The 19984-nt window shown below is 27.5% G+C and overlaps 1 protein-coding gene across 3 annotated transcripts in view; it reads left to right on the top strand.

Annotated features, from left to right (window-relative positions):
- Positions 1-18717, top strand: part of LOC129981841 (cell adhesion molecule Dscam2-like) — a 430627-nt gene extending 411910 nt beyond the window's left edge. For all 3 annotated transcript variants that reach the window (XM_056092863.1, XM_056092864.1, XM_056092866.1), the window contains one exon: positions 18480-18717. In XM_056092863.1, coding sequence (XP_055948838.1) covers positions 18480-18630 — 151 coding nt within the window. In that variant the 3' untranslated portion in view covers positions 18631-18717. The remainder of the gene's footprint in view (positions 1-18479) is intronic.
- The last annotated feature ends 1267 nt before the right edge of the window (positions 18718-19984 follow it).

The raw sequence follows: 19984 nt of genomic DNA on the forward strand, positions 1-19984 counted from the left end.
GAATGCATTTAGTCTTTTATTATGTAGTTATAACTAAGCCAGTGAAATCACATAACAGTTGAAAGCTTTGTTGTAGTTTCAAGTCATATGAACACAAAACTAGTTTGTAGCTCAACTTATAAGTGTTTATTTATTCAAGTGTACAATTTAATATAAACATATTTACAACTATAAATACAAGACTGAAGAATTACTTTAAGCGCATGAATATCCACGCTTATACTCTTTATGTTTGTTTCGTGATGCCCTATTAATAAATCAGAAAGTTCTTAATCAATTACTATCATCTACCGCCTTGTTGTGGATTTTCTTATAGACAAAAAAATTAAAATTCTTTGTCGTTAAAGTTAAATGTGTCATTAAATATTTTCCTTTATAGACATTTCTCTTTGATAATGAAATGAAAATTTATACATGGATGAAAAAAATGTGATTTCATAAACATAGCTAGTTAATGCATTATATTTATTCAGATATTTCTCTTTATTTTCACTATAATTACCGATACATCAGTTTAAAATAGATAAAACAATTGACAATATTTTAACTAGTATTGATCGAAAAAATTATATAGATTTCAATAACATAATTCTATTAGGGGAATAAAATTTCACAAGTATCTTCATTCCTTGCTTCATTTAGCCCAGATATTACAATAGAATATTCAAATTATTTACTATTCTTTAATAGTTTATTAGAAAGCTAAAATTACACTCGATATCAAAGCAAAATTTTATGGTATTTATAATTATTTAAATATGTACCAAAATTATGTTTATTAGACATTTTAAATCTGGTGACAATATGAGAAAATTTAATGAATTATACATTTATATTTATCAAAAAAAATGTATCATCCGGATTAATCTTTTAAAGGAAGTTTCGGTATTGATTCTGGCGATTAAAACATTTCATCAAGTGCAATAAAATATATCTTATATAAATTATTTAGATGAAAACAGAAACAAAGCCAAATAAGTACTCCAAGTACCAAGTATGTACCAAATAAGTGCCAAGTGTTCCATGTGGGAATTATCATCAATATTAAACTTGCGGTTTTTCGCTGGAGATTTTCATATTTGTGATACACACAAGGAACGATTTTCACTTAAAAAAATACAAAACAAAGTGTACAAGACATTATAATGTCAATTTTTGTTCATTGATATATTGATATGAGGATTTCACTTTCCTAAGTCTTCCGTAGTCAGTATATAAAATTTGATGACGTTCCATTTTTTTAGTTTCAGCTGCAGAGACCCGAAGGCGAGAAAGTTATTTCATGCTCAACCTGCACACGAGTACATCAATTTCGATCGGAAATTCATACATAATAAACTCATGTTTTATTTTAAAAGAAATATAGTTGTGGAATCCATACTTTAAAATCCCATTTATCAAAAAAAAAAAAAAAAAAAAAAAATGGGACCATGTAAGCCATAAAAACTTCAAACTTACCTCCCAAATGCAACTTGTGTACATACCAAAGCTTGCATTTACAGTCCTCATACAACCCATTTAAATGTTTAGACATCCCCTAAATCTGTGTTTCAGATAAGATCCCACAAGCTAGGGTTTTTATTTGAGTACGTCGTGTGCTTTTGAGAAAAGATATGTCTTGTCCTCTGCTCTATAGCCGCAGATAACAGTCACGCTCAAGAAGACGAGAATGATTGAGATGTCGCATTCTAACCCCAAAAAAATTTGCAGAGTTTTTTGCGTCCCCTTTATGAGCACCGTCCAGTCGTGGACATATGTCAAAATAATGTTCGGGTGCGTTTTTCTATTGTTGTTTGTATTCTCTCTCTCTCTTGTGGGGGGCAGCCACTCTATGTAGCGATTTCTGTTTACCAAGAAAAGTGCGTTTTTGAGAAGTTAGATATTCTTCTATCGATTTCGCATTTGGGCTCTCCAGGGAGAATAGGAAGTCGTGTTTTAAGAGGTGGGGATATTTCTCGCATTTTGTCTTTTTTAGTTGCCCATTCGCCAAAGAATGACGAAGGAGAGTGGTGGAAAAAAAACATGTTCATACTTCCAACTCTAGTTAATTTTTTTTGGGGGGGGGGATTAAATGTTTCTTAACTTATTTCTTTTTGTTTTTATGGGTTATTTATTTTTGTTTGTTGGATTTTGATGTTATTTTTCGGGCTTGTAATGCTTAAGCATTAGAAAGAATTAAATGAAAGAGGAAAAAAGAATAACATTAATCTACTATGACACCAATCTCAGAAATCATGCAGATATACCGATGCAGATCAGTATATCAACATCGTTATTGAAATAGTATGTATTCTAATGCATGAGAAAACACTATTCTGACTCAAAATGATTTTTTTTTGCCAACTAAATCATATTATTAAATTGTCAGTTTTCAACTTATCATTAAAGGAATATTTATTATGGTCCCTTAATTTTCTTATTAATTAACATAAAGGTGTAAAATAAAGATTAATAGGTAGAACTGTGTCTTGAAAATCAATCGAATTCCTTTAAATAATACCCTTTTTATAAATATTTATGAAAAATATTTGTTGTCAATAGATATTTATATTTGAAATAATTACCAGAAATGTACGTTTAAAAACTCAGTTACTGACTGAATGTATTGAAATTCAATAGCTGGATAAATCACAATACATTGATTATTGTTTCATACAGAATGACAGTGGATCACTGAGTTCTTGAAGATTAATTATGCTGTCATTATATCCATTTTAATTCCAAATTAATGAAGATATATTTTATTGTCAAGGAATATTAATGAGTTTACAGAGCTCTTGTTTATTTTGGTTTCAATTTTCTTTACAGCAAACATATCCCTAGCATTCATTTTCTTATGGCATTTCTAATATATCATTAAAATGAAAGTCAGTTTAATTTTAAACATTTTCTTGATACTTGCCACTTTGCAAAATATTTAACAAATAATCTTTATAAATTTTTAGTAGTTTTGTATCCAATCAGATATTATTACCTATTCAACGTATATTAGAATTGTATGTAATAGTCTCAGTTCTCAAAATTTTCAACCTGATAGATAGGATCCTATGTTAATTCTTTGAAATTTCTACTCTCTCATTTGAAGGCTGTATATTTAAATTTTCTCTTTTTTTTTCTTGCTGAATATAAGAGAGTTTCAAAAAAGGAGGACAGAAATACTTATTTATTCATTATTTAAATGTCTTACTGAACTTATTTCAAACTATCCATATTTTTCAGATTAAGAAACATAATATTGACAATTGAATAAGCTATTTCAGCCTCAAAGTGCTAATTTCAAAGAATTTTAAGCTCATTTCTCATAAAATATATTCAAAAGATTAATTTATAAGATAGGTTTTAAGTGAATTTGAGTTTTAAAAAAATCATCGCCCTACTTTTAATCCCAAAATAATATAATTTGTAAAAGTTGAAAAGGGATATATTCTTTTCGTAATGAATATTCGTGTATATATTTAGTTTTAACAAATATTAATAATTTTAACATTAATTGTTTTCTTAAATATTTAATGATTATTAAAATCACGAAGAAAAAGTATTGTTTCTGGTCCATATCAGTAAAAAATAAAAATGATTATAAAAGGAAGATCTTACAATATCCAAAAAAAGAGATTAATCTATTACTAATCATCAAATTAGTAACTGATTATTAATCTTTAAAAGCATACATCTGAACTTTATTAAGCAGAGCATTAAACAGAGATATTTTCTGGAGAAACACAAGCATCAATTCCTTTGATAAAATATCATTTATGATGTAGAATCGGGAATCCAGGAGAGAAGGGCTTGAGGAAATCCCTACTAGCTAATCCTTCTTCAGATTAGTAGCACAGTGAATGGATGAATTTTCGGTCGGTTAGAGACAAGTTGGTTCAGTCCTTGAAGCGTAATCTTGTGACACATGACTCTTTGCTTAATACTCTAAGAGAGGCCATTATTCTCATCCTACAATACTGAGATCTGCCTTTGTAAAAACTACTTCTAATATTCTTATATTACAGGAACTTATACAATATACAAATAGGAATTGATTTAATTTTTATTCACCGTTGATGAAGTAATTAAAAAAAATCAAAAGTTTGTAAGTAATCTTGCTATCTTTATACTGTTTTTAAAAAAATTCACTTTGGGGAGAAACTTAAATTGTTAAACGATATCATATTTACAAAAAATAGATTACTTATTTGCAAAATTATAAATTATTAATTATAACTTTGAAATAATAAGTAATTTTTACTTTTTTCGCTTAATATAATTTCTAAATTCTAGCTAGAAATATGTTTTTAAACATTTACGTGGAATAGAAATTAGAAATATTTATTACTGTTCTTATATCACTACTTCATGTAATTAAATTTAAGATTCTCTTGAAATTTTCTGAAAATTCAAGAAGAAAATGTGAGTAGTTTAGTATTTAATTATTATATTTGTCTTTATAGGAAACAGTTTCTAAGTAAAACATTATATATATTAAAAAAAGGTTTTAATAATTTTATTTTTGTGCACTTTTAAACATTTCTGTAAAACTCAAAAATTTCAATTTCAAAAATTTTAAGAAATGAACATAATCTTTTATCGGGTGTTTTTTTTTTTCTTCTTTAATTATTAAATCCTTTAAAGATTTAACTTCCTTAGAAATTTATTTTCATGAAAATTAGTTTTCACATATTTTCTTTTCCCATCTAAATGAATCAGAGCCTGTCAATATAAATGCCTGAATAATTTTCTGTTCAACATTGTTTCAAAAACAAAGAATAAGAATTTAGAGAATCAATAAACCAGTAATGAAATATTTCTTCATTTATCAATTTTATACCCAATTCCTAAAGCATCCTTCTTATAATTCCAAAAATAACTAATCGAATTCCGTAACAAATGCATTTACGTTGAAAGTCTATGAATAAACAAATATGTCAAGATAGTTTTTTAGAAGCAAAATATTTATTTCTAAAGAAATAATTTGGAATAGAAGAAATTTCCATATATATAACTTCTTTATATCATATTGTGAGATAAATGTCAGTATTTATTCACAGGCCAATATATATGCATGAAAACCTCTTGAATTATTATTGAAATTATTTTTTTCAAAATTTTCAATAATTTACACAATTTTTAAATGGCTGTTAGGAATTCCATTATTTAAGCATTCTAATTTCAGTATGAAATTTCAATCATTTATTTTGTCTTCATATTTTGATACTGTCATTCTGCAACAGATTTTTGAATTTTACCCTTTTAACTAAACCCATTAAGAAAATTATTTTTGCCCCGCAGTAATGGGAAGCTCATGGTTAACCACTCATAATGGATTTCTCCTTTGAAAATTTGTGTTCGCAAACAACTCCAAATGCTTTTATACCGTAATTACGGGCACATTTTCTGGAATATTATTTTTGCTGAAATATTTAAATGGGAGTTGTTTAAAAATTCCCTTCTTGGAGTCTAATCCATGATGGTTTCCATGGTTAATAATAAGCAGTCTCGATTGTAATATTTGTTGTTTAAAACTAAAAGCGACGAGAAATGTTCATTTCCAAATGGATTGTGAGAAATTTACAGCGTAATTAGTTTATGTTTAAGGATAGGAAATGATGAGGAGAAAGATTTTTTTTTAAAGTTCCACCGCATATTGTATGAACAAATTTTAATTGGTATTCACACTGGTCATTCTTATCTTAAGCTTAGGTAATTTTTATTTTATAAGTCACTACCAATTTGCAATTATTGTAATGATAAACTTACTGCTCTACGAATGTCATATTTTTGTTTCATTTAAAATAATTTTCTTATGCTAATTGTGTCTTTCCATATATATATATATGCTGATGATAAAGACGGATGTGTATGAATTTATGCGCTGTATCTATCAGACTGTTTGGCCTAGGGCTATCATCTCGGTCACAAATACACTTTAAGAAGAAATACTTTTTTAAAGTTCCTCCGCATACTGTATGAAAAAAAAAAAAAAATTGATGTTCACACTAAGCACTCTCATCTTAAGCTTAGGTAATTTTTGTTTGATAAATCACTATTAATCTAGTATTATTGCAATGATTATCTTACTGTTAAACAAAAGTTACATTATTGTTTTGTTTGAAATATTTTTTATGCTAATCGTGTCTTTTCTTATCTCCGTTAATAATAAAGATGAATGTATATGAACTTCTGCGCTGTATCGATCAGACTGTTTGGCCAATTGATAGCTAGATTTATCAACTTAGTCACAACAATACTTTGAATAGAACTATTTTTTTTGAAGTCCCACCTCATATGGTATGAAAATTTTTTAATTGGTATTCATACTAACTACTCTCATCTTAAGCTTAAGTAAGTTTTGTTTGGTAAATCCCTACCAATAAGCAATTATTGTAATGATTATCTTATTATTCTACTAAAGACATTTTATTGTTTTGTTTCAAATAATGTTCATACCCTTTTTATGTCGTTCCCTATCTCTGTTAGTAATAAAGATGAATGTGTATGAATTTCTGTGCTGTATAGACCTGGCTGTTTGTCTTAGGGATATCAGCTTTGTTACAAATATATTTGGAAATTGAAAATATGCAACTTAAGAAGGTTGAAGGTGCACCATCTTAGCATTTCCAAATTTTTCTTAGGCAATGTCTTTATAATTTTAATTATTTTAATTTTTTTAAATGAAACTCTATTTTTTCACTGCAAAATCCAAAAATATTTAAAACAAGGTGTTTTTCAGATCAACTTAAATTTCAAAAATATTATTTTCCCATAATACCAATTCTTCACTGTATAATCATTTTGTTATTTTTAGTTATTAAAATATTTTTTAAATTAATGTTTTAAAAATGATGTTTCATTTTTGAAGTGAATATCGAATCGTTTTCAGTGCTTCAATAATATTTCATACTGGTCTTTTTCCATTATCGTTGAGCAAAGTATGCAGATTCAGACTATTTTTAAATGTTATTTTCAATATAAATCACACTTTTCCAAAATATATGTAGATTTATTATTTTATAATTAAGTTTTGACTTCAGGACCCAGCAATGATGAGTAAATTTTAAATGCGTTCATATATTAACTCTGCTGTTCTTTCATATTATATAACTGGATGTATAAAGATATTGAGAAAAAGAACCATCATGGGGTGGCAGTGAACAATGAATAAAATGCTCTGAGAATTTTTAAAATTATATATCAATAGAGACTTTAAAAATTTAAAATACTTTGCTGTTGCAGCATTAGGACTCATTCAGACAAAAATTTTAATTGATAATTTTTAGCCCCCAATCACTTTTTTATAAATTTTTATAAATGTATTTGGTGAAAAATTATTTGCTAATGGCTGTTTGGTGAAAATAAATACGAATTAAATCTTTCACAACATTATTTGAAAGATGTAAATATCTACCATCTAATTACTTCATCTTATTGTCTTATTTGACGATATTACTTTTGTGTTATTATTTAAAATGTATCTATTTTCAACATATTTTTCTTAACACAATTTTGGAAGAATTTATCTTTGTTTCGAATAGAATTCCTTATTAAAGGAGCTGGTGATAAAACAATTTACATTCATATTCGCAAATGCCATTGAGAATCATCACGTTTGAGGAGAAGTTTAATCCAGCCATGTTAATTCTAGATACTGCTTGAAGCACTATCCCATTCTAAGTTTTTACCATTTCAAGAATTATTATTATTACTATTCGTTATTCTTACGCAATTTTACAATGCATACCATGCATATTCTACTCTCTTAATGCAACTTTTAATCACTTACTCTATAGTGTTGTGAACGAATAAAGTGCCTTTTTAATCGAACTGTATCTTCATCCAATATCTCCTTGAGAAAATGAAATAATAAGTCACTAATTTTTATTAATTCAATTTATTTTCTTGTATACGTATTTATAAAGAAATTACTGCAATCGTCAAAAATTCGAAAGCGAGATCTTGACGAACCTCCACGTTTCTGACCTTCAAAAAACGCCTTTTTCTAAAATGTCCGTCTGTCTGTGACAAAGATAACTAAAAAACACTTTGAGCTACGTGGACGAAATTCGGTAAACGGTCTCTAATGAAGTTTGAGCAAATTACGTTCAGAAGAAGCTTTTCTGTATAGTTGTTAGAATATAAGTTAACATCAAAATTACAAAACGGAGATGGCCGGGATAGCTTGGTTGGTAGAGCTTTGGATTTGCGTCCCTTAGGTTGCGAGTTCGAACCCCGCCGGCCGAAGATTACCGCGTGCTTGATGGCTGACGCGCGTATAAATAATCTGTCGTGGTCACAAAGTCCCCCACGTCGAGAGTAATACCACTGGGGGTACTGGATCAGGGGTGATCGTTCTCTAATTCAGGTCTAAATCACGATCTGTGGATGGGTGAATGAAATGCGTGAATGAAGTCCGCCCCGTAAAAAAGGTTGTGACGTGTGTGTAACTAAGTCGTTCTCTTGACCCTACATGGCGCTACTATAAAAACAAGAGACGTTCCCCCACCGGCTTAAAATCGCTGTCTTTGTAACAGCGGGCTTGCACATTGCAAGTGCCATAAGAAACAACAACGCAACGAAGATACTCATATGGATAAAATCCGATACATATATTTAACGTCTAGAGTGTACCCATCAAATTGTAAGTCAAATCCAACGAGGTGTTCACCGTCTGTAGGTCTGTACTTTCAAAATCATATAAACGTATAAAACTTAAAACCATACAGAGGGAAATATATTAAATTTGGTGTGGAATCTTATGATTACAAGTGTAATTTTATTTCAAATTTTCGTCTCAATCATTTGGGGAAAACATATCTAAAGCACACATTCGATTTTCAGCATATTTCAATTATTAACTGCATGTCTCGGATAATCTCTTAAACTATCATCAAACTTGAAAATTAGATTCAATAAAAATGCTAAATGCATGCCAAAAATTAATATTTGGTAACTATTTGTGCGCCAATGTACTGCACGGCGTTCTCTGGCATAGCACCTTCATTAGCGTATGCGAAGTTTAAGGGAGACAACACCCGGTATAATTAGGTATCCCTTAATTGAGAAATAATCAAGTAAGCCTGCGTGCTTTTTCCTAAAAAAAATAATCCAAGCAATAAGTGATACTATCTTGAAAATATATTTAATGTACAATCAAACAGCAAATCTACTCATGTTTTTCAGCAAATTTGATATTTTTTTGCAACTGTAATGATATAAATTGTAATTTTCTTCAATACAAGCATTCTCCCGTGTTATAATAAAATATTTTTAAAAAAATTGGTACCATTTGCCTTTGTACGACTCTTCAATAAAAATCAGGCTATTAATATTTTATTAGTACCTTGAAAAATATCGCATATTTCATGAATCTAATATCCAACTTAAATTTTGAAGAACTAATCAGGCTATTTTAATATAGATTACGGAGTTAAGTTTCCCCCAGCATTCTAACAAATATATACTGCTTCTTACAAAAAATAGTAATCATTAACCAGTTAGCTGTTTCTTCTTCGGAAAATTCGATTATAAATTGTCATAAATATGTATATAAATATAATAATTAAACAATTATCATATAAATATAATAATTATCATTGAATGAACTCGTTATAACACGAAATGTACTTTATCTATGACGAGTATACTCGTCAAAAACAGTTAATTGGTTAATTAAATTATCTTATAAACGTGAAATTAGATTATTTAAAGTAAACTGGAACTTCCGCCAGCAACTATATATCGAAAATGTATCAAAAGAATTACCGCTATCCTAAAAAATAGTAAATACCTTAAAATTTGCCTTCTACCATAGTCTCCGTCTTCGCCTGATTCATTTACCAATTTTAAGGTCTTCAAACTATCAATATTTTACCAATATTTTGAAAAAAAATATTATGAATTTCGCGTTTCTTGGATCTAACTCAAATTTATAAATTTAATTAAGGCATTTTGCCATAGATTACGGAGTTAATAGTTTCCTTCAGTAATCCAACAACAATGTAATACACCGTTCAAAAAATAACAGTTATTAATTATAGTGCTTTATAAACCGGAAAATAGATTATTCACTATAAGCAAACTGGGGGTTTCACCACCATCTATATATCGAAAATGTATCAAAGGAACTACTACTATTCTAAAAAAAGTAAACGACCTTAAAATTTGCATTCGACCACAGTTTTCGTCTCTGCTGATTCGCTTACTCTAATGTTTCCTTACTCCAACTGAGCACTAAATCGATAATCCATCAAGAAAATGGACATCAACCAGCATTTTAATAAACTATAAAATTCAGTCTTTGCCAGCTTACAAATCTGAAATCAATAATATTCAACACCCAGTAATACTTTGCGACTGTGGCACGCATTCTGTGGAACGTTTTATATCACAGATACATGGAGAAATTCCAACGGATACCATTGGAATCCATTTAGAATTCAGATCACACAGTTTTGGGCTTCAAAGTAAAAGAAATGATTATGCGGAAAGATTTATGAGTAGGAACCGGGTATTCTGTTTTTAGATAAGGATTACACATAATATCGTAAAAACTATTTATTCAAGGAAAATAAACATCCGTACAAAGGAAATAAAAAGAAGCTTATTCAGATTAAACAAACATCCTATTTTAGATTTTGTGTTTGAGGATTTGGGTTGAATGAAAATAATTGAGTGATGCTAGGATAAGGGTGAAATTTCTTGTTATCTATCTCTCAAAGGATTTTATGGTCAGGATATGTTTCGAATGTTTGTCCTTAATGCAAACAAATATCTTCAAAATCAGAAATGATTTGATTTTTATTTAGCTTATACATCAGTATTTACTTAAATTGTTATGGCAAATGAAATATCTGAAGCATGTGGGTAAATACAGAACGCATATTCAACATCATGTTTTTAAAACATCCAGATAAAATTGAGTTATTTGTGATTGTTTTACTCAGTGTTTTTATTAATAATTTAGTATGCTCCAAAGAGGAATTTTTGGGTGCATATTTGCATTTCGAATAGCAACTAATGATTTTGAGCTTTCAACTTATTACTAGTTTTTCTTTATTTAATTTTGAAATGCCTTTTTTTTTCCAGAATTTTATCTTTCAATGTATATTATAGTAGATAATATAATATATTTTAAGTTCTATATTTTTATAAACTATCTTATCATCCAATAGCTTTATGTTAGGGCTTAATTTTAATTAGATACTTTTCCATTTGTAATTTTTATCCTATTTATTCAAATTTAGGTATGCAGACTTTTCGAAAATTGTTCTTGGAATCATTATTTCTAGAAATATTTGCTTTAATTGAAATGTATTGTTATTACAAAAGGAAATATCAGCTTTATCGGAAATTTAGAAGACGAAATATATCAACTGATTTATTTAGGCAGTAAATAGAGACAACTATATTTAGTTAATATGAAAAATTAATAACAAATATTTAAAAGTTATCATGTTTCATTTCAGTTGAATTCTAATGTATATACTTTTTATGTCTTTTTAGGTTTGTACCTTCCAATTGCAACAATTTGTAATTCAAAAATCATTTTTTAAATTTTAGTCTCAAAAATTGGAGTCATTCCATTGAATAAAGAAATTTCTCCCAATAACAATGATTCAGCTTCCTAATTTTTCCATCATTTATTGGCTGAATTGAAATAAAATATTGTTATTTGTATCATTTACGTAGTTTTGAAAACGAAACTGAATTTTGGGATGAATCAAAAACACTTTTACAGAATTCTCCTTTGAAACAGTGCGTGAATTATAAAAAAAATTCTGCAGTATAGATAAAGCATAAATTATAGAGGATCCTTATTTCCTATATTAATAAATATTTAAGAAAATATTTGCCTTCAGCATAATATTTCTTGTATTAGATCTTGTATAAATCTAATTACTTCCGTTTCAAATTAACGACTAAATTTTAGGTTAGCTTATAGAAAATTAGGGCTTAAAATTATTTTGCTGAAGAAGTTATTAAAACCAAATTACATAAAATATTTAATTGGAAATTTTTGTAATCATTATTTTCTGCGAATCAACTGGACGTTAAAGTTGGCTAGTATATAATATATAATCTTTGGAAAAATTGCACATAAAAATGGAATTAATTGGAGCCCCTGTGATAGAAAGTTGTATATTCCTCCTTTTTTCTTGAAACAGGAAAATATGCCAGTTGCAGATTTAGGCATTTTGAGGTCCCACGTCATTATATAATATGCTTCTTTTTATTGGTCAAATTAGTTCATTTCTATACAATTTTAACTTATTTAAAATTTATTACTCTTCCAGGTTAAGTATTAATTCCAATAATCTGGTAGAAATATTTATATTTGGTTTTTAATTTATCCCGAGGGTGATTACTTAATTGCTATCACCTTTATACTTGATTGCGCGACATCTGCATTCATGCCCAATATTATTTAATGAGGTATTTAACGTTTAAGATTTGGTTCTATATGTTTTTAATTAATAGCTTTTTTTATTTAAAAAAAAACTATTTGGCAGCTAAACTAACATTTAAAAAAATGGAGCTAACACCGGCCCCTTATGAACTAAACAAATCTATGGAGTTGCCTTGTCTGCCTAGTGAATGAATATCCTCCACTGAACAATATTACACTTATGCAAATATCGATACTCAAATATAACATTATTTCATTGCAATCATTTGAATTTTATACAAAAAACCTTTGCAAGTACTACACATCTAATTTTTTTAGTATTTTTTTAAGTAATATATTCATATTAATGCTGTAGATCCTTTTAGCAACATTATTTATAATGAAAAATATATGATTCCTATTAAATTACATTTAATATTAAGTTAAAGGAAATTTAATATTTATAATAATATTAATAAATTCATTAAAATGAAAATTAATTCATTGTAATTATAGAATTATTTCCTATATTATGATGGTTTTGTAATAAGTTTTTTTTTCAAAATTATTTTTTTCTTAGCATCACGATTTGAAGTAATGAGCTTATGATTAGTACATGGTAACATATTTTCGATTCTTTAGTTAAAGATAATAGTTAAAGAAATATGTTTTGGTTGTTTTATAAGAAAAAGGGGAATTTTTTTATTACAAATTCTGCACAACATTAATTGTTAGTCTCATTCGTATCGAATTCCGGTTCCTTTGAAATTACAAATCACATTTCAAATAAAATATAAGTAATAGGAAATGTAATTTATTTTGAACATTTTATTACAACGTAATTTAGCAATAATAAGTTATTTACAATATTATGGTAAAATATAAAAGAAACTGCTTGTACAGCAAACAAATATATAAATATGTTCTAAAATTATTTCCAGTTAAAAAGTCAAAACTTTTGGTTTCAAAATTTGCACAAGGGTTGCTTCAAGAATGTCTTTATAAATCATATGAAATGGTTTAGAACATTTTCCCATTTTTCATGCCCCATGTAAACTATTTTATTAAGACATTTATATCTCAACAATGCCATATATTTCAAGCCATCGAATACAAGAAAGAATTTCCTAGACCAATGACAAAACTTTAGCAGTATTTATAAAAAAAGGATGAAAATGTAACTTTCAATATAACTACTGCACAAATGCTTTTAGAGAATGTTACTTCAACTGCTTGAAAAAAAACAGCAACTTATAAAACAAAATTCATAAAAGATAGTAGTAAAGAAATATACAACGTGGTCTTACATTTGTATCATAAAAACCTTTATTCTCTTTGAAATGATAAAAAAAGAAGAATCTTATGGTAGGAAAAAATTTGTGCTATGAGTTATAAAAAAAAGAGTACTGGAAAGAAAATCTATTACATGGTTTTAGTAGTTGGGACATAATCTTTTTTTAAACTTCTTTCTGAATCTGCGTTGGAAGAATGAAAATTGGACTGGTGAATGTTCCAAAATGAACCAGAAGTTGTGGTGGAGATTTCTTTTTCGCATTCAAAGCCTTCTGAAACTTTTTATAGAAAAAGGTAGAATTGATATTAAAAAGAGAATCTTGGAATATTGAGAGAAATGTATCAAATACAACATAAATTATGAGTAAGAACATTTGTTGTTTTAGTTATGTTTTGGAAGTTAGCAAACGCAAAAGATGAAGGATCATAACTTATTTGAGAAGGATCCTGTAAATAATAAAGGAATTAAACTCTGATCAAATGAAATGAGCGAATACTGATAAGGAATTAAATTAAAGGTATTTTTTAATATTGAGGATATTAGTGATATTTCTCGTGACTTAAATGTCTTTTATTTCAGAAACATATTGAATAAAGATTTAAGAATTTTTTGTTCTGAAAATATAAAGATATCATATCATTTAAGATTAAAGCATGTTTAAAAAAAGACATTTATTTAAACATAATACATTGAATTGGAATTTCATTAAGATACATGAATTATTTCGAAAACGAAAACTTTTGAGAAGTAATATACTTTCATTAATCAATTACTAGTTTACGTTCGCAATTTAAGTTTTCTTTCTTTAGGGTTTGTAGAAAAAATCTGATTTATTTTGAGGTAAATGATCATCTAGCATTAAACTCGACAGATAAAAAATATTTCTCCTAATATGATTGATAAGGATACAAAGTGTAATTTTCCAAAACTAAATTATATTGGATTGGGCATGTGCTTTCTAAGTAATTTTATTCAGGTCAAAATTGATAAATAAGCTGTTTTTACTCAACTATTAAGTCTTTCCTGAGATTTTTGTAAAATTTCTGCATCAAAGGAATTGAAAACAATAAAATTTTGTTTCTATATAAATAATTATACAAAAGATCAAATTTACAGAACTTTGATACGTTTACCTTCGCAAAGAAAAATAATTCTCATCATACCAATGAAAATTTTCGTAATGTTTTCGATGACAATGTCTTATCATATCTACGATGCTCTGATATGTGAAGGTTTATTATAATTAATGGACATAAAGTAGTGAGGTATTGAATTTCTGGAGTATTGAAGCTCTTCGATGAAAATCTACTCATATTTACATTTTGCCTTCTCGAATTAGCTGTATAAAGAAATTATAGTAACTGTCACAAAATTCGTGCTCTAGATATTGACGAATCTCTACGTTTTAGATCTCCCAGACAAACGCATTTTAAAAAATGCCCATCTGTCTGACTGTGACAAAGATAACTCAAAAACGCTTTCAGCTAGATGGCTGAAATTCGGTATACGGTCTGAACACTAAATTTTCAGATTTATATCAAATTTCGAGTAAAATATGTTCAGAGGAAGTTCACTTATCCAACTGTATGGATATAAGTGAACACGATAATTACAAAAATCTAATTTCAAATCTAGATAAATAAAATTGAGTACGCGGATTTAACATCTATAATGTAAAACACCTGTCAAATTTTAACCCAAATCCAACTTGGGTTGATTGTCTGTATGTCTGTACTATCAGAATCATCTAAATGCGATAATTCAAAAATACAGTGACAAATCTATCATACTTGGTATAAGATTTTGTGACTACTAGTTTTGTATCAAATTTTTGTTTCAATCAGTAGACAAAAACATGTCAAAAACACAAATTTGATTTTTGGATATTATTAAAGCATGTCGAGGATTAATCACAAAATAACTCGCCAATAATACGACAGATTCGGTAAAATTTCTAAATTTACGCCAAAAGTGAATATTTCATAATTATTTTACGCCAATACCATATAAAGCGTTCTCTGGCTTGTTAAAGACGAAATTACTCAATCAAGTAGTTGATTGTTACATTATTTGCATAATTTTGATTAAAAGTACATGCGATACATATCATTAAATTCTTTCCCAATTTGGTGGTAAAAAGAGCATACTCACAGATATGCAATTAGGTAAGTTTCAATCATATTTGTCCCGCTTCTTCGATTTTTTATTCAATACTATTATATTCAATTATCGCTAGTTTCTGAAAGTGAATAGTTACGATTTTACATTCAATTAGACAAAATAGCAATTCTAATTTAGCTTTCTAAAAGAAAGAAGCCACGGGAAAAAATAAAAAAAAAATGTTATGCTCCTTCTAGGGAAGGCTTGTAATAGAATTTTCTTTCTAGTAACGGCTTTACGACCTTTTATACAATTTCTTTCTTCAAATTCCAGTCTTTCTTAGACAAATGTGCGGATATAGTTCGCATTCTCTTTGCAATACCTTTTTATCTCTTCTCTTTTAAAGGAAATTTTTATTATACTTTTGAAGCAGATTTATCTAAAAACACTTTTAGAGGGCTTTTATTGAAAGCTGAATTCCTAAGTCTTTTTTTAATATTGCTCTTCTTTAATATTTTGAGATATGGCAAAAATTTATTTCCAAAACTTGAGGGTTTTAAAGTGCACGAGATTTCGGAAATACACGAGTCTTTAGAAGTAATTTATAAGAAATATGGCATATAAGAAAGATTTCTGCGCCGTTTAATACGATTTATGGAGAAGTTTTGTGGAATGTCCAAGCAATATTGAAATTATTGTTTCTTATATATTTCATGGGAGTATTTTTAATGTATATTTTTTTTCTATTAATTATTCGATTTTCGCAACAACGCATGTATTAATAGAAAAAAATTATTCATTACATTTTAGCATTATTTAAAAAATTATAATTGATTGTAATTAAATAATTTTTGAATGATTAAATAATTCTTTGAAAGTTGGTTGTATTTTACATATTTTTCATTTAGAAAAATAGGAATTTATCATCTTTATGTTTGTATATCAACAATTAAAAATAATTTTCATGTTTATAAAAGCACATATGTTTTTATAAACATGTTTTTCAGCCTTAAAATGAAAATAATGATTCTTTGATTACTTAATTTTTTCATTAAATTTTTATTTAATATGTTTTTATTTAACTGACTAAATTAAACAATGTTAAATTAATTCTTTAAATGTTAAAGAATTAATTTTTTTCTTTAAATGTTTAAACTTGCTAATATATGAAATGCTGTTTGTACATCAAGAGAATTATTCAATCTATCTTATTAAAATTCATCCACTCACAATTCTACATTTCACTATCAAATGTTCATTTGCCTTGGGTTCAGTACTTTCAAAATGAATTTCAGTTTCGTTTTATTACCATTATCTTATAAAGGAATACATATCCACTGAAATAGGAAAACGTAGAATATTTAAATAATTCATTCGATAAAAAAAGTATATAGAATTAATTATTCTAAAAGGATACTCTGGTAATATATATAAAAAATATATACAAACAAAAATGAAATTTAAAGTAAAAAGAATATGAAAAGGATTGTAAATTAAAGACATAATAAAACGAATTAAAATTAAAGATGAAATATCCGAACAGTACTAAAGCATCAATTGAGAAAAATATCATCTTCCTCTTAGAAAAAATACATTTTTTTTTTAAATATTATAAACATCTGATGAACTCATTATCCACTCAACGCTTAGTTTTATGTCATTTTGTTATTACATTGCTTTTATGGTCCTTTTATGATGCATTCTTTTTTGGTAATTTGTTCAATCTTTCGATTCCCATTCATTTTGGTATAATATAATATTCGAAAAGAAAGCAGGTGATTTTTTTTTTGTTTGTGTTTACCTGTATTGATGGAAAAAAAAAACATTGAAAATAATGCTGATGGAAATTAAAGATTCTTCATTTCTTTAAAATAGGGAATTTATGACTACTTATAATTTTGGCTATTTGCGGCAATCTGATAGTGATTTCCTCATCTGAGCATGAATTATAGAAAAATCTGGGCTTTTTCAATGTCTACTACTGTTTCTTATGCCAATGAAAGTTATAACGACTTACATTTAAATTAAATGCAATATTATATGGAATACCTTTCCGTATTATTGTAAAACAGATTACTATAGGCAATTTTCCACAAATGCAAATAATATATTTCTTCGAAATTATGATTTTTTTTAAATTCTAACTCACAAATTCTTCAAACACTTTTAATGACCGCTTACTTTTGTCATTCAAGATTCTCAAATTCTTCTCAAATTTATCCATTCTTTAGAAAAAAAAAGAAGTTTGTTTTTTCGTTTCATTTTATATTCCTGATTTTTAAAAAATAAGTGAAATTATGCTTAGTTTTTTATTAACCTTTCCATATCCATTTATATATGTAAAGTCATCTGCAGTTAGTAAATTCCAAACAAAGAGTAATTCTAATCAAAACAAGAAATTTCCCAGTACCCTTTCTTTATTTTTGACATCTCCCATTAAGTATTTTGACAATCCATCTGATTCCTGCATCAGCATCACAGAAATATGAATTTCATTACGTTTAACTATTAAAGAAAAATCATTTCCCCATAGCATTTCATCTACAAAAGGCGTCTCTATGACTGAGTCTTATCACAAAAAATGTCAAATTTTATCTCAGGAGAGACTGTGTTTACAGACCTATGGTCGTAGGAAGCCTCTATGATAAAATACATTGTTTTTCTTCGGTCTCGCAAGAAAAATATCCAAATGTATTCATCTCTGTTCTTTTGCAGACGGAGTGAAATGCAAAGCGAGACGACAGAGGACACTGTGTATTACATCAGCGATGCGGAGACCTCCCCTAGTCCTGGGGAGTCCTTCGAATTCTCTGAAGCAGAATGTGACATGCATCTCCGTCTTGCGATGGAAGAGAGGCCTGTCTGACAGCCAATCCATTCCCCGAACGGACATTGCCTGCCTGCGTGAGGTGTTAAAAAAAAAAGAGCTCAAGTTTCCATCTGCACAGTTAATAATCTGGATTGTTTAATAAAATTCATACTATTTTTCGATTATGGTAATCTGTTTTCATTGTAGACTGTTTTTGTAGTTAAGAATTTGAGAAGGGCGACAAAAATAATGAAGTTTAAAATGGTATTTTTTGATATAAGCGCATTTAAATAATTTTATTTGATAAATAACTATAAATAGAATTTTTCTATTAACCCATTCACAGCCAGCGAAATTTATAAATGCTTAATTTTATAGCAGTTTTCTAAGAGATACCTCGTAAATGGCAGTAAATGGGTCAATGCAATTATCTCTAAAGGAAATACCATTTTTAAATTTATTACTTACTAGCCGCCTTTGGCGACCAGCCGGTTCGCCAATCTTAATGTTCGTTAAAATTTTAATAATTAAATATTTTATGCAATTCCAACTTTAATAGATTCTTCAGCAAAATATTTTAAAACTTCAAATTTTGATAGTCATATAATTCACTCATAATATTATAAAGGCATTCAGTCATAACGTGATATGTATCTCTCTAATTTTCTGTTACCCCTCGTACAATTTATGCTTTAAATTAAAGTGTAAAGGATTAATCTGCAATTAATATAATAATATTTTTTTACTGAAACAAAGCATTTTTTTAATAATATGATTACTGATAATAGAGTCACTGAGCGTTAAACGGTCGAAAACAGGTCTAACTTTATGGGCACTAAAGAATATCTTTCTTAATTTATGTAATATCTCAAGAATTTGTCAACAAAATTTTCTCAGATTCATCATGAATGGATCGATTCATTAACAATGTTTCATTTTAAATGCATCAAACACTAATAAAATAAAATGAATCGTTTAAAATAATCGGTCGAAAACAGGTCTAAAAAAACTACTTAAAAAACGATGTACTTAAAACTATAAGCATATATAAAAAATATATATAACTAACATAAATACAATTTAATTACAAAAGCATGCAACTAACCTAAAAATAATTTAAATCATTGAAAACAGGTTAAAAAAACTACTTAAAAAAATACAATTTAATTTCAAAAGCATACAACTAACCTAAAAATAATTTAAATCATTGAAAACAGGTTAAAAAAACTACTTAAAAAACGACGTACTTAAAACTATAAGCATATATAAAAAAATATATAACTAACATAAATACAATTTAATTACAAAAGCATGCAATTAGCCTAAAAATAATTTAAATCATTGAAAACAGGTTAAAAAAAACTACTTAAAAAACGATGTACTTAAAACTATAAGCATATACAAAAAAAAT

This window comes from Argiope bruennichi, chromosome 8 (genome assembly GCF_947563725.1).
Source record: "Argiope bruennichi chromosome 8, qqArgBrue1.1, whole genome shotgun sequence".
NCBI lineage: Eukaryota > Metazoa > Arthropoda > Arachnida > Araneae > Araneidae > Argiope > Argiope bruennichi.